The 16340-nt window shown below is 45.6% G+C and overlaps 1 protein-coding gene across 1 annotated transcript in view; it reads left to right on the forward strand.

Annotated features, from left to right (window-relative positions):
* The first annotated feature begins 5784 nt into the window (after nucleotides 1–5784).
* Nucleotides 5785–16340, forward strand: part of LOC127574585 (desmoglein-3-like) — a 146749-nt gene continuing 136193 nt past the window's right edge. The window contains exon 1 of the mRNA XM_052023702.1: nucleotides 5785–6219. Coding sequence (XP_051879662.1) covers nucleotides 5995–6219 — 225 coding nt within the window. The 5' untranslated portion in view covers nucleotides 5785–5994. The remainder of the gene's footprint in view (nucleotides 6220–16340) is intronic.

Below are 16340 nucleotides of genomic sequence, written 5' to 3' on the forward strand. Positions count from 1 at the left end.
CTACCCCGCTGTTATAAGACTATTGAATGGTCCCCTAGTACAATAAGATGGACGCTTGACCTCACAATCTACCTCGTTATGACCTTGCACCTCACTGTCTGCCTGCACTGCACTTTCTCTGTAACTGTAACACTTTATTCTGCATTCTGTTATTGTTTTCCCTTGTACTACCTCAATGCACTGATGTGATGAATTGCTCTGTATGTATGCTACGCAAGACAAGTTTATCACTGTACCTCGGTGCATGTGACAATAATTAACCAATATTAATTACTGTTCCTGCCTCCACCACCTCCTCTGGCAGCTCATTCCAGACACCAGCTACGCTTTGTGTGAAAAGCTTACCCCTCAGATCCCCTTTAAAACTCCTCCCTCTCAGTTTAAACCTGTTTCCTGTCATGCTGGACACCCCTCCCATGGAAAACAGAAACCGGCTGTCTACCCTATCTGGGCCTCACATAATTTTATATACTTCTATCATGTCACCTCTCAGCCTCCTTTGCTCCAGGGAGAACAGTCCTAGCGTATTCAACCTCTGCTGATAACTCAAGCCCTGCAATCCAGGCAACATCCTTGTGAATCTTAACCGTGTCCTTCCTATAGTTTGCTGGCCAGTTTCACCAGGAACATTAGGGTCCATCTGAGATCCAAACATGGACCAGAGTTGAATTCATGGACCAGGGGTGAGAGTGATTGTCCTTGACGTGAAGGGAGCATTTGACCAAGTGTGACATTGAGGATCCCTGGTCAAACTGAAAGGTCTCAAGGCAAGAACACTCCAGTGGCTGGAGTCATACCTTGCACAAAAGAAGGTGCTTGTGGTCGTCAGAGGTCAATTGTCTCTGTCCCTATGCATCATGGTGGGAGTTCAACGAGGCTGTGTCCTAGACCCAACCACTTTCAGCTGCTTCATTAATGACCTTTAGAGAAGTGGCATGACTGTTGCTGATTACACCATGTTCAGTTCCATCTGCAACACCTCAGCACATGAAGCAGCCCATGCCTGCATGCAGCAAGACCTGGGCAACATTGAGACATGGCTGATAAATGATAAGTAACATTCGTGCTATAAAAATGTTAGACAATGCTCATCTCCAACGACACAGAATCTGACCACTTACTCCTGACATTCAATGGCATTCCATTGCAGAGTTTCCCACCATCAGCATCCTGGGGGTCACCAGAAACTCAAATGGGCCAGCCATAGGAATAGTGTAGATACAAGAGTATTTTAGAGGCTGGGTATCATGCAGCAAGTAACTCACCTCTAGACGTCTTTCGTCCTTTTCACCATTTAGAGGTGGAACACTCTCCGCTTGCCTGGATGAGTGCAGCTGCAGCAAAACTCCAGAAGCTCGACACCGTCCAGGACAAGGTTGCCTACTTAATTGGTACCCCATCTGCATCCCAGAACATTCATTCCCTCCACAGTAGCCGCAATGTGTACCCGTCTACAAAGTGCACTGTAGTAACTCACCTGATGCTACTCCGACAGCACCTCCCAAACTCGTGAGCTCTACCACCAAGAAGGACAAGGGCAGCAGGGTGCATGCGAGCCCCACCACCTGCAGGTTCCCCTCCCTGACACACACTACCATGACTTGGAAATATATCACCAATCCTTCATTGTTGCAGGGTCTAATTCCTGGTACACCCTCACCTTCACCAGAAGGACTGCAACGGTTCCAGAAGGCAGCTCACCACCAACTCTTAATAAATGCTGCCCTTGACAGCAACATCCAGATCCTGGAAAAAAAATGAATGAATATTTTTTAAAATGTTAAAGAATTCCCTTCAACACTATGAACAAGCCTTACCAATCATCCAGGCTCTATCACATGACTGCTTGTAGGAGACTGCTGTGCACAAAACAAAGAGTAATACATTTTTGAATATTAGGAACATCAAGGGACATGGGGTTAGTGCGGGAACATGGTGCTGAGGTCGATATCTTTTTATAAGATAAGATATCTTTATTAATCACATGTACATCGAAACACACAGTGAAATGCATCTTTTGTGGAGAATGTTCTGGCGGCAGCCCGCAAGTGTCGCCACGCTTCCGGCACCAACATAGCACGCCCACAACTTCCTAACCTGTACGTCTTTGGAATATGGGAGGAAACCGGAGCACCCAGAGGAAACCCACGCAGACATGGGGAGAACGTACAAACTCCTTACAGACAGCTGCTGGAATTGAACCCAGGTCGCTGGCGCTGTAATAGCGTTATGCTAACCGCTACACTACCATGCTTGCCGTACCGTGCCGCTCTTCTTGATGAATAGCAGAGCAAGCTAGAGTGGCTGGATGTCCAGAGCAACACACAAAGATGCTGGAGGAGCTCAGCAGGTCAGGCAGCATCTATGGAGGGAAATGATCCATCGTCACTCTTGCTCCTTACGTTCTTGAGCATTAGCTTGTTTTCTCTGGGATGTCAGAGGCTGAGGGGAGACCTGATGGAAGTTAATAAAACTAACAAAATCCCGCATGGTAGACTCATCCAGAAAATTAGGATGCAAGGGATCCATGGTGACTTGGCTTATTGGATCCAAAATTGGCTTGCCCATAGCAGACAGAGGGTGGTGGTGCATGGGTCTTATTCTGGATGGAGGTCTGTGACTAGTGGTGTTCCACAGGGTTCTGTAATTGTTTATGAGGTATGTAAATGATTTGGATGAAAATATGGTAGGGTGGGTGAGTAAGTTTGCAGATGACATGGAGATTGGTGGTGTTGTGGATAGTGTAGAAGATTGCTGAAGGGTACAGCGGGATATAGATCAGTTGCAGGTATGAGCAGAGGAGTGGCAGATGGTTTTTAATCCAGGCAAGTGTGAGGTGCTGCAGTTTGGGAGATCCAACATAAAGGGGGAGTACACAGTTAATGGCAGGATCCTTAACAGCATTGATGAACACAGGGATCTTGGGGTCCAGGTACATTCCTCTCTAAGAGTGGCTGCGCAGGTTGATAGGGTGCTGAAGAAGGTGTATGGCATGCTTGCCTTCACTTGTCAAGGCATTGACTTCAAGAGTCAGGAAGTTATGTTACAGCTTTATAAAACTCTGCTTAGGTCACATTTAGAGTATTGCATTCATTTCTGGTTGTCTCATTACAGGAAGGATGTGAAGGCTTTGGAGAGGGTGCAGAGGAGGTTTACCAGGATGCTGCCTGGTTTGGAGGACATGTGCTATGAGGAGAGGATGGACAAACTGGGGCAGTTTTCTCTGGAGCGGCAGAGGCTGAGGGGAGGCTGAGAATTTTATAAAATTATGTGAGGCAATGATAGAATAGACAGCCAGTATCTTTTTCCCAGGATTGAAATGTCCAGTACTAGAGGGCATGTATTTAAGGTGAGAGGGTGAAAGTACAAAGGAGGTGTGAGGGGCAAGTGTTTTAGAGTGGTGGGTGCCTGGAATACACTGCCGGGGTGGTGGTGGAGGCAGATATCATAGGAGTGTTTAAAAGAGATAGGTCATGAATATGCAGAGAAGGGAAGGATGTGGTCAATGTGCAGGGAAGAGGGTTTAAATTAATTAAGAGTCATTGGATTAATTAGTTCAGCACAACATCATGGGCCAAAGGGCCTGTCCTGTACTATATACTATAAAATTATCCTGTTCTATGTTCATAGATAGAATAGACAGTCAGAATCTTTTTACTAGGGCAGAATTGTCAAATACTGAAGGGCATAGCTTTAAGGTGTGCAGGGCAAGTTTCCTTACACAGAGAGTGGTGGGTGCCTGGAACAGACTGCCAGGGGAGGTGGTGGAAGCAGATACAATAGTGGCATTTAAGAGGCTTTTAGATAAACGCACAAATAGAGTCAAAGAGTCTTACAGCACGGAAACAGGCCCTTCAGCCCATCTCGTCCATGCCAACGGTGTTGCCCAGCGAGTTGGTCCCATCTGCCCGCGTTTGGCCCATAGCCCTCTAAACCTCTCCTATCCATGGACTTATCTAGGTTGCTTTTAAACGTTGCTAATGTGTCCACCTCAACCACTATTTCTGGCCACTCATTCCAAATGCACACCACCCTTTGCATCACGTTCAACACAGACACAGTGGGCCCCAGGACCTGTTCCTGTGCTGCACTGTTCTATGTTCTATGTTCTACTGAAATCTGTTCCTCCATTTCCTACATTGTATGAAGGTCAAAATTTCAGGAGGATCTTCAGCATTAAGATAAGATAAAACAAGATTTCTTTATTAGTCACATGTACATCGAAACACACAGTGAAATGCATCTTTTTGCTTAGGGTGTTCTGGGGGCATCCCGCAAGTGTCACCACGCTTCCGGCGCCAACATAGCATGCCCACAACTTCCTAACCCATACGCCTTTGGAATGTGGGAGGAAACCGGAGCACCCGGAGGAAACCCACACAGACACGGGGAGAACGTACAAACTCCTTACAGACAGTGGCCAGAATTGAACCCGGGTCTCTGGCGCTGTAATAGTGCTACACTAACCGCTACACTACTGTGCCTGGGTAGGTGGAAGGAACCTCTTGTGAAAGTTCACCAAAATGTCCTTCTTATAGGGCACCTTTCCAAAATCCTCAGTTGCAAAAACATTAGTCATATTACTGGTGAGTCACCCCCCAGTGTGTGTGTGGTTACTTAGCCAGGTGTAAAGGAGACTGAACGAAAATAGTCACCATCCCACCAGGTTTTACTTGAGAAGGGAATAAATAAAAGGCACATTATATTTGTAGGGATGTTGTTAAATTCCAGTTTACCCATTTCTTTCCACAGTGCAGGCAAAAGAGGTTAAGGTGTTGTTTTGAGGTTCCTACAACACCAACAAAGGACATGAGAAACAAGTCAATGTTAAACTGAAGGCAAGCCACAACGAGCTACATATTTTCCCTTTTACTGAAGTGTTGCAAAACCTTCAGCAATGAGATCAAGTTTTCACTTCACATGCTTTGTCACTGAAAGGGATTATGTTCAAAGGAAGACTTCATTTCATGATTACGACTATAGGGACCACACCCCTACTTAATCACACTGGAATTCCAGGCTGTGGTAAACACTATATGTGGATTTACTTTGTCCTGCTAAGAATAAGGAAAGGGATTAAATTTAGCGAAATTGATACACCTCTCCTCCCCTAAATTGGAATTATTATAATGAAGAGTTGAAGTAATTGGATTTACACCCCATTATCTGAAGAGGTAAAGCCCATTGATCTTTTGGTGGGGCTAGGGTGGAGATGAGATGAACAGATTAGGGAGGGACTAGGAGTTTTAACTGCAGTGACATCTGCACAAAGGACTGGTCACTATTGAATTCTGTCCTTCTCCTACCCCCACCCAAATAGACAAAGGGGAGATTGGGATGAGGGGCAAGAGGGATGAGGAGGGAAGAGGAGGGGAGGAGGTAGGAGGAGGGAAGGTGCGAGGGAGGAGAGAGGTTAGGAAGAGTAGACAGAAAGGAGGAGGAGATGAGAGGGAGTAAGTCACATTTTTAACACGGGATGGCATAGGGGCACAGGCAGTAAAGCCACCGCCTCAGAGCGCTGAGACCCGAGTTCAATCCTGACCCCGGCTGCTGTCTGTGTCGAATTTGCGCATTCTCCCTGTGACCGTGGTTTTCCCCTCCTAATATCCTGATTTCCTCCCACATCCCAAACACTTGTGGGTTGGCAGGGCAATTGTCAACTGTAAATTACCCCTTGAGTGTGGGTGGGCGGTAGAATCTGGGAGGAGTTGATGGGGATGTGGGAAGACAAATAGGGTTAGAGTGAAGGGGTGGTCAATGGGGTTGAGAACCTGTCTGATTTACTTTCTGCACTTTGCTGGGGTCTCCGACATCGACAACCCTCTGTGGCAACCTGGAGGTGGACGTGTGATTGAACACACAGGGACGGTTCAGAGAGCTTCTCTCATTCTGCGGTTGAGGCTCAGTATTTACAGATATCCCCGGGCTTTGTTGCTATGGCTCTCCGTTTCTAAGGGCGGGGTGACTTGATGAAGCACCTAGCCGAGTTTCTCCATGAAACTCTATTTCTCACTCTCTCACTTTGTTGTTATCCACGGACACGTTACCTCAACTCGCCCCAGGCAAGGGCAAGGCACGCAGTCATTTCGAAGCTATTTCTCCAGCTCCCTAGTCCAGTTGTACTATAATTCAACAGTTGGACGCTTGGCAGTGCGTTTAACATTGCAATCGATGGCTTGGATTAACCCGAGATATATCTTTTATTTCTTCCTCTTGACGGTAAGAGCTTTGCGTGGAATTGCAACGCGGGGCCAACTTTTTGGAACGTACATTTTGCAAACTCTGAATGTCATAGATTGTAATATTTTTTTCTGGATGTCTTCAGTACTCCTGGAACTGGAAGTAACCGTACCATAATACACTGAAGTTGGTGCGTTATCGTATTTGAAAGCTTTGCTGATCCTGAGACTAAAGGAAGCACTAATATAAACCTCGGATTGTTAATGTGTCTGGATCAGGACTCTATTGTATATTAACGAAAATAATGAAGTAACATGAATATCAATATATGAATATTGTATTATATCAGTACATACTGATATAATACAATATTCGTGTATTGATATGTTAAAATATTACAGTACACGTTACAGTATCGAATTGTAATTCATGCAAAATGTTTTAAGCTGTTTTGCAATACTTAAAAAAAATTTGTTGGACTTGGAGCATAAAAATGTTTCCTCTGTCTTTGCTCCTTGAGGATTTAGTTCTGGCGTTGGTGAGTTAATTAGTGACCAAGTGTAGATAATTGAGAGCAGAATCAGAGGAGATGACTGGTGTGTGTGTGAATGTAGTGAGAGGGGGAATGGAATAAAGGGATGGACGGGATTACTCTGCCAGGATCTGGCATTGTCCCAACGGGCCCAGTGACCTCCTTGTGTTGCAATTATTTCCTTCTTGGAGAAGTGTTGTGGGGTTTAATCCCTCCGCTATTAATGTTCAGGCCTTTAACTGAATTATGCCTCAGCCACTGGGATAAACACTGGTTCTAGAGCGGTAAGGGGGTTAAGGGTTTACACTGGTTCTAGATCGGTAAAGGGGTTAAGGGTTCCGGGGAGAAGGTGGGAGAAGGGGGTTGAAAAATAAAATCAGCCATGATTGAATGGCGGGGCAGACTCGATGGGCTGAATGGCCTAGTTCTGCTCCTATATCTTGTGGAATTACCTACCTCCACTAAGATATGGCTCTTGACTCTTTGGCTTAACTTTTGGTCACCTGTTTTATAGCCAGTCAGCATCGGATTTGATTCGATCGTCGTCTGGTGGTGTTTTCCTTCCCTCCCCAAAAGGTCCTATGTAAGTGCATATTGCTGTTATTGCCACAGTGACCCAGGACATTTATTGGGTGATCCCATGGTTTGTGCTCTCTGAAAGAAACTCAGATCAAAGCAGCAGGGGCAAGAATTGAAAATAGACAATTTTTCCAGCGCACTGGACAATGTGAGGGAGCTTGTGGGTGGGAGGAGAGAAAGCAGAATTAGCATTCCATGCTTGACTGAAAACCAAAGTAATTCAGCAACTTCACCTGTCATCTTTCAACCATTAACTTGACATGAGGGATACATTGCAATGAGAGGCTCGCATTTCCTCATTGATTTAGGGCCTGGGCTTTCGTTATCCACCTCTAACATGGTCAGACCCCTCAGGCCATTAGGTGGCTTGACAGAGCAGATGTTGAGATGTTTCCACTAGTGGAGAGTCACGAGACAGGGGACTCAGCTATAAAATAAGGGGCCGGTCATTTAAAACTGAGGTGTGTAGAAATTTCTTCTCTCAGTGTGGTGAATCTCTGGAATTCTCAGCCCCCAAGGGTAGTGAAGGCCGGATCATTAGACATATTTAAGTCAAGTTGAGTTTATTGTCATGTGCACAATGAGGTACAGGTATAAGGAAAAACTTGCTTGCAGCAGCATCACAGGCACGTAGGTACAGACAACACACAGAACATAAATTATGCATAAAATTAAACCATGCTGTGGAAAAAAAACTGTGCAAAAAAAAAAGCAAAGACGCAATTGAAGACAACTCCATGGCGGTGCAAGAGGAGGTCAGTAGTGCTCCGTTGCTGAGGTAGGGTTAGGGTTGTCCAAGAACCTGATGGTTGTAGGAAAGTAGGTGGAGACAGATAAATATTTGAAAGATCGGGGAATTGAGGGTGATGGGGAACTGGAACAGAAGAGAAATTGAGGCCAGTGTAGATCAGACATGGTGATGTAGAATGGCTTGAGGGGCCGAGTGGCCTACTCCTGCTCGTATTTTCTCAGTGGAATCGCATTCAGGCTTATTTCCGGGTTGTAAGGTATTGGTGAACCAAATGGGCTTTTCCAGTAGTTCTCATTGTCACTGATATTGGATAGGAAAGGTTTAGAGGGATATGGGCCAAATGCAGGCAAATGGGACTCACTTAGGTGGGCAACTTGGTGAATTTGGTTCGAAGGGCCTGTTTCTGTGCTGTATGACGAAGACTCTAATTTTAGTTTCCTTTTTAAATTCCAAGTTTGCTTTTTAAAATTCCAAACTGAATTTAAATTCCACGCCCAATATGTCGGGGTTTGAACCTGCGATTCTGAATTACTAGTTCAGGCCTATGGATTACTAGGAGAGTAACTTGCTGAGCCACAGCCATACTCAATGGTTATACAAAGTACTTATCCACTGGCGTTCAATGGGGATTCTTGCAAAGACTTCCAGTTATGTAGGGCCCCCAATTAGGTGTTTAGAGGGAAACTATTTCCATTGCGTCATAGTCATAGATTCATAGAGTTATACAGCATGGAAACAGGCCATGCCAACCGAGATACCTACCTGAGCTTGTCCCATTTGCCTGTGTTTGGTCCATATCCCTCTAAACCTTTCCTATCTGTGTACCTGTCCAAATGTCTTTTAAATGTTGTAATTATACCCGCCTCAACCACTTCCACTGGCAGCTCGTTGCATAGACCCACCGCCCTCTGTGTGATGCCCCTCTGGTCTGCTTTAAATCTTTCCCCTCTCACCTTAAACCTATACCCTCTAGTTTTACCCTGGGGGAAAAAAGACTATTCATCTTATCTAAGCCCCTCATGATATTAGAAGTAATGAATAGATCTGCAGAGGGCAGCTTGCAACGAGTCGCAACACTCTGGCACCATCTCGCTAAATCTCTATAAACCTCTATGAGGTCACCCCTCATCCTCCTTTACTCCAGGGAAAGTAGTCCCAGCCTCTCCTCAGAACTCTCCTCCAGTCCCGGCAACATCCTCATTTGTGTGGGGCCGGCCTCTGAAAATCCCAGGCCTTTCGGAAGCGAAACGTAAAACCGAGCGGACGGTTTTACACCAATGGCAACTGATGCTGGGTTAGTTGTTGATTTTTCAGACTGGGAGATTGAAAGCAGATGGATATCTCTGCCATCTTCTCTCCCATAACAAAGAACCCTTTCCGGAAATAATCGTGTCAGGGAGAAATAACCCATATTATATGAGGGAGAGTAATGTTTGCATTGAACAAGCTAAAGGCAATTTTGATATTATGGAAAGTGATTGTCAAACTCTTCACTACTGTTCATTCTGAGTACTAAAATTAAACGAATGAGTTTAGCTGTGGTCAGGCTGTATGCTGTTTTAATTTTGAAGAAGCTGGTGATTGTGGATCGATTGTTTCACCTGGAGAAGTCTCTCACTGAACCAAAACGATAAATTTGTACCTCGCTTCAAGGCTTTTGCCAGTGTCCGCACACAGCAGGTACAAGAGAGTGGAAGAGGTGCCGGGATGATCCTAATGTAGGGATTTTTATCCCAACTCTGAATTTGGGAACTCGGTACTCTGCACTTCAGGCTAATTACCATGCGCGTTCACGTAACAAGAGCTCAGGAGAATGTTGAAAACTGGTTGAAGACGAGAACAGGCTGCTAGAGGACGTGCTGGAATCAGATATAATTACTATATTTAAGTGACATTTAGACAGACACTCAAATAGGCAAGGCATAGAAGGGTATGGTCCTAATACAGGCAAATGGGATTGGCATAGATGGTCAACAAGCTCAGCATGGATGAGTTGGGCCGGAGGGCCTGTTTCTATGACTCTAATAAGCAGTGATCTCATAGAACATAGGACATAGAACATAAAACAGTACAGCACAGGAACAGGCCCTTCGGCCCACAATGTTGTGCCAAACTAATTAAACGAGTAATTCAATGCCTAACTAAACTAGTCCCTTCTGCCTACGCAATGTCCACATCCCTCCATTCTCTGCGCATTCACCTGCCTCTCTAAGAACCTGTTCAATGCCTCTATCGTATCTGCCTCCACCGCCACCCCTGGCAGCGCATTCCAGGCACCCACCACTCAGTGTTTAAAAAAAACTTGCCTACTCAGTGCATAAATTATACATAGGCAGTACAGAAGAAACTTGTTGACCCAAGGAGTTGTGAGAATGTGGAACCTGCCTCACAGCGAGAGGTTGAGCCAAATGTACAGGCGCTTCCAAGGAAGTGTCTGAGGGAGAAGGGATAGGGGGCACACTGATAGATTTAGCTGAAAGGAGGCATGACTGGAGCATAAATGGTGGCAGAGCTAGTCTGTCTGAATGTCCTGCTTCTGTATATAGTTTATCACTTTGGTCGTGATGGAAATGACTTATTCTGCCTGTACTAGGCGTGAAAGGCTTGCCCAGCAAATGCATTGCCAATCACCCTTGTAAAGTTTAGACTGTGTACCAAGTACGCAGTCCACCAAACACCTGAGTTTTTAATTTGGTTTAAATTATGCTGCTTCCCCATGACGGTGTGAAATAGGATTGCAGCTCTGTCATAAAGCAGAGGTCTGACCAATAACCTGGAGGTTGCTGAGTTCATATCCCAGCAGGGCAAGTTTGAGAAATCCACAAAGAAAGCAGGAAATTAATAAGGAGAGCATTCGTTAAATTGTGTAACAGGTATGTAGTCGCAGAAGGTTTAACCAGGTCACCAGAAATAAGCTTGGATTTAATTCTATGTGACTCCAGTCTCACACCACCAGCTGCCAAAGCAGATGGTAGAGGCAGGTACGATTATAACGTTTAAGACATCTGGACAGGTACATGGATAGGAAAGGTTCAGAGGGACATGGGCCAAATGCAGGCAAATGGGGCTAGCTCAGGAAGGCACCTTCGTCGGCATGGATGAGTTGGGCCAAAGGGTCTGTTTCCGTGCTGCATGACTCTATGGCTGACTGGGGTGAACTCTCACCTGTCAATTACTGTGACCTAGGAAGCGGCTCAGTTATATTTCTAGGGCATGAGTGGACAACAATAAATCCCTGGAAGCAGCAACACTCATATCTTGGGAATGATTATGTTTTTTCAAAAGTATAAGAAGGAATTGGAATTGGTTTATTACTGTCACATGTACCGAGACACAGTGAAAAACTTTCCTTTGCATGGAATCCAGACAGATCATTCCAAGCATAAGTACATTGATGTAGTAAAAAGAAAATAGAATGTAGAATATAGTGTTACAGTTACAGAGAAAGTGCAGTGCAGGTAGGAAATAAAGTGCAAGGGCCATGACAAGGTAGATTGGGAGATCAAGGGTTTATCCTTTAACGTATGAGAGGTCCGTTCAAGAGTCTGATAACAGTGGAGTAGAAGTTGTCCTTGAATCTGGTGGTACGTGTCCTCAAGATTTTGTATCTTCTGCCTGATAGGAGGGGGGAAGAAGAGAGAAGACTCCATTGATAGGTGAGGATAGTTCTCCTGGAACATTTTGTTTAGTCCAGAGCGTTGGATTGGTTAGGCAAACTTAAACCAGATCTGCATTTGTTGATTCAAGTGAGCCCGATTAAAAGAAACCAGGGTTATGTCATACATAAGTCATAGAACATAGAACACTACAGCACAGTACAGGCCCTTCAGCCCACAATGTTGTGCCGACATTTTATCATAAGATATATCTAACCCTTCCCTCCCACATAGCCCCCCATTTTTCTATCATTCATGTGTCTATCTAAGAGTCCCTTAAATGTCCCTAATGTATCTGCCCCCACAACCTCTGCCAGCAGTGCGTTCCACGCACCAACCACTCTCTGTAAAAAAAAACTTACCCCTGACATCCCCCTTATACCTTCCTCCAATCACCTTAAAATTATGCCCCCTCATGTTAGCCATTGTGTAAAAAAGCCCTACCTCTCCAATCCAGGCAACATCCTGGTACATCTCCTCTGCACCCTCTCTAAAGCTTCCACATCCTTCCTATAACAAGGCAACCAGAACTGGACACAATACTCCAAGTGTGGTCTGACCAGAGTTCTATAGAGCTGCAACATCACCTCGCGGCTCTTGAACTCAATACCCCGACTAATGAAGGCCAACACACCATACACCTTCTTAACAACCCTATCGACCTGCGTGGCAACCTTGACGTGTACCCCAAGATCCCTCTGTTCCTCATGATCCAGTGCATGCGGACTAGGCTTGAGGGGCTGACTGGCCTTCAACGTACCTTGACCCATTTGTTTCCATTTTGCACCCTGTGTAACCTCCTACAGGCACCCCCCACAATACGGTTGGTCAGGAATGGAATCTTGCCCATACAGAATTCACAAACCACCACCCAAAAAAATCTGGGAAACTGCTTAAAAATTTGCTGCCAGGAAATTTGTATGACGAAAAAAAACATAAAATTTAGACACGAGAGATTCTGCAGGTGCTGGGATCCGGAGCAAGACACACAATCGCCTTTCTTGACACGTGCACAGATGTGGCGGCTTCGTGTTACAGACCATCTGCTGGGAATGCGTCTCTTAGCGCAGTCGGCACCTGTAGGGTTCCAACTGGCCACAAAAGAACAACAGTCTTATCTTCGAACATGACACTCAGGAGATTTATTGATCTTTGTGTGAGTGTACTTTGTATGGGCTGTTTGATTGAGCAGCCCCATGCTGTATGAGAAAGAGCTGCTTCCTCGCGACTCCAGAGAACCCGGGTTCGATCCTGACTGTCTGTGTGGAGTTTGCACGTTCTCCCTGTGACCGTGTGGGTTTCCCCCAGGTGCTCTGGTTTTCTCCCATGTCCTAGAGATGCGCTGGTAGGTTAATTGGAGGGTGAATGGGTGGACCTGCAATCTTTTTACTACCTCAATGTACTTATGCATGGAATGATCTGTCTGGATAGATAAGATGAGATACCTTTATTAGTCACATGTACATCGAAACACACAGTGAAATGTATCTTTTTGCGTTGAGTGCTCTGGGGGCAGCCCGCAAGTGTCGCCACGCTTCCAACGCCAACATAGCGTGCCCACAACTTCCTAACCCGTACGTCTTTGGAATGTGGGAGGAAACCGGAGCACTCGGAGGAAACCCACGCAGGCACGGGGAGAACGTACAAACTCCTTACGGTCAGCGGCTGGATTTGAACCCGGGTCGCTGGCACTGTAAAACGTTAACACTAACCGCTACACTACCGTGCCAGCCAGCATGCAAAGCAAAAGCTTTTCACTGTATCTCGGTACATGTGACAATAACATACCAACTGTACCTTACATCATAGAGTGTACAGTGCAGAAGTAGCCCCTATGGCCCTTCACATCCTTGCAGACCTACTGTAGGAGAAAGGATATTCAGTCAATGGGCACGTGAGAGAGAATAGGTTATAGGGAAATGAGTGAGGGAATGGGACTGATGGGATTATCCTGCTGGGAGCTAACATGGACCCAGTAGACCAAATGTCCTCCTGTGTTGTAATAAATAAGTACATGCTACATATCCCTTAATACATTTAGGTTAGCAAAAAGTCTTCGAAGGCCTCCCTGCAGAACTGACAGAGCTGTCATTTAAGATGGAGACACGAGGTTCTGCAGATATTGGAATCTGGAGCAACACACAAAACGCTGGAGGAACTCAGCGGGTCAGGCAGCGTCTGTGGAGGGAAATGGATGGTGGACGTTTTGGGTCGAGACCTTTCACCTGGACTGGAAGATAGAGGGGAGATGGCCAGTATAAAGAGACCATAAGATAGGAGCAGAATTAGGCCATTTGGTCCTTTCGGTCGTGGCTGATTTTATTTTTCCCTCTCAACCCCATTCCCCTGCCTTCTCCCCGTAACCTTTATCACCCTTGCTAATCAAGAACCTAGAAGAGGTGAGGGGGAGGGGCAGGGCAGGAGCTGTCAAGCGACTGGTGGATCCAGCTGAGGAGGGGTTGATTGGCAGATGGAGTCAGGTGGGGGAGGAAAGGGTGGAGATAGCGACAGAGGCTGGGAGGGGAGAGGTGGGGGTGACAGGGGGCTGCAGATGGTGGGATCTGGTAGGAGAGGAAGGTGGAGCATGGAACCAAATAAGGGAGGTGGGGAGGGCAGGTGGGAACTCAACGGGTCAGGCAGCATCTGTAGAGGGAGGTGGAAAGTTGATGTTTCGGGCCGAAGTCCTTCAACTGAAATCAACAGCCCAGATGAAGGGTCTCGATCCGAAACGTTGACTATCCATTTTGGTATTGGTTTATTATTGTCATTTGTACCGAGGTACAGTGAAAAGCTTGTCTCACAAACCGATCGTACAGGTCAAATCATTACACAGTGCAGTTACATTGGGTTAGTACAGAATGCATTCATGTAGTACAGGTAAAAACAATAACAGTACAGAGTAAAGTGTCACAGCTACAGAGAAAGTGCAGTGCAGTAAGGTGCAAGGTCACAACAAGGTAGATCATGAGGTCAGAGTCCATCTCATTGTATAAGGGAACCGTTAAATAGTCTTATCACAGTGGGGTAGAAGCTGTCCTTAAGTCTGGTGGTACGTGCCCTCAGGCTCCTGTATCTTCTACCTGATGGTAGAGGGAGAAGAGGGAATGTCCCGGGTGGGTGGGGTCTTTGATTATGCTGGCTGCTTCACCAAGACAGCGAAAGGTAAAGACGGAGTCCAAGGAGGGGAGGCTGGTGTCTGTGATGCACTGGGCTGTGTCCACAACTCTCTGCAGCTTCTTGCGGTCCTGGGCAGAGCAGTTGCCGTATCAAGCCGTGATCCCTCCTCAGATGCTGCCTGACCCGCTGAGTTCCTCCAGCAGCTCGTTTCCTGCTGTCATTTAAGATGTCTGTCACATCATCTGGTGACTTATAAGAGAAATTCATTGCTGGATTATTTGCATTTTTCACTTCTTGGAATCATACAGCATGGAAACAGGCCCTTTGGCCCAACTGGTCCATGCTGACCAAGATTCCCATCTAAGCCAGTCCCATTTGCCCACGTTTGGCCCATATCCCTCAAAACCTTTCCTATCCATGTACCTGTCCAAGTACCTTTTACTCAGGGCACATGTTGATATCATTGATACAAGGGATATCTTGAGATACCATTTAATTGGTTTTGTTTAATGAAGCAGAAAGAAAAATCAAGACTTTTCTGCAGTGTGTGTCTTGCTCTTTATGTCCTGAAGCACATAACAGCAAAGTGCTGAAGTGCAGCTTGTACTCTTGTCAGAATCACAACAGACAATTTTTAGTGGCCAAACTCCCACAAACAGCAATGTGGTAACAAGCAAATAATGTGTGTTCAACGAGGCTGACAGGTCAGTATTGGTGGGAATATTGAGAGAACTGCTTTTCTTAGAAGTGTGGGGGATATTTATAAGAAAATCAGAAACAGGAGCAGGAATTGGAATTGGTTTATTATTGTCACATGTACCGAGAGTCAGTGAAAAGCTTTTGTTTGCGTGCCGTCCAGACAGATCATTTTAAAACATCAGTATGTCGAGGTAGTACAATAACAGAATGCAGAATGTAGCGTAAAAGTTACAGAGAAAGTGCATTTCGGTCCCTCAAACATGCTCCCCCATTCACCAAGGTCTTTTATCACTAAGGGCCCTCACCACCCAGGACATGCCCTCTTCTCGTTACTACCATCGGGGAGGAGGTACAGGAGCCTGAGGACCCACACTCAATGATTCAGAAACAGCTTCTTCCCCTCTGCCATCAGATTTCTGAACGGTCCATGAATCCAGGAACACTACCTCGTTATTCCTTTTTTTTTGCACTTTTTATTTTGTAATTTATAGTAATTTTATGTCTTTGCACTGTACTGCTATGTACATAAAAAATTTCATGCCATATAAGTCAGTGATAATAAATCTGATTCTGATTTATCTTGGCACCACTTCCCTGCACTAACCCCAGTCCCTGGAAGCCCTTTATTAAAAAAAATCAATCCCTTTCTTGAGTAAATTCTGTGACTGAGCTTCCTTGACCTCTTGGGTACAGATTGCCAAGGATTCAACACTCTCTGTGAAGAAATTTCTTTTGCTGCCTGTCCTAACATTTACATGAGAGGGCAGCCACACCTCGGTTTAATATCTGGACTGAAAGATGGCAGGATATCACTGCAGGTGTTCCT

This window comes from Pristis pectinata, chromosome 9 (genome assembly GCF_009764475.1).
Source record: "Pristis pectinata isolate sPriPec2 chromosome 9, sPriPec2.1.pri, whole genome shotgun sequence".
In the NCBI taxonomy this organism is placed as follows: domain Eukaryota; kingdom Metazoa; phylum Chordata; class Chondrichthyes; order Rhinopristiformes; family Pristidae; genus Pristis; species Pristis pectinata.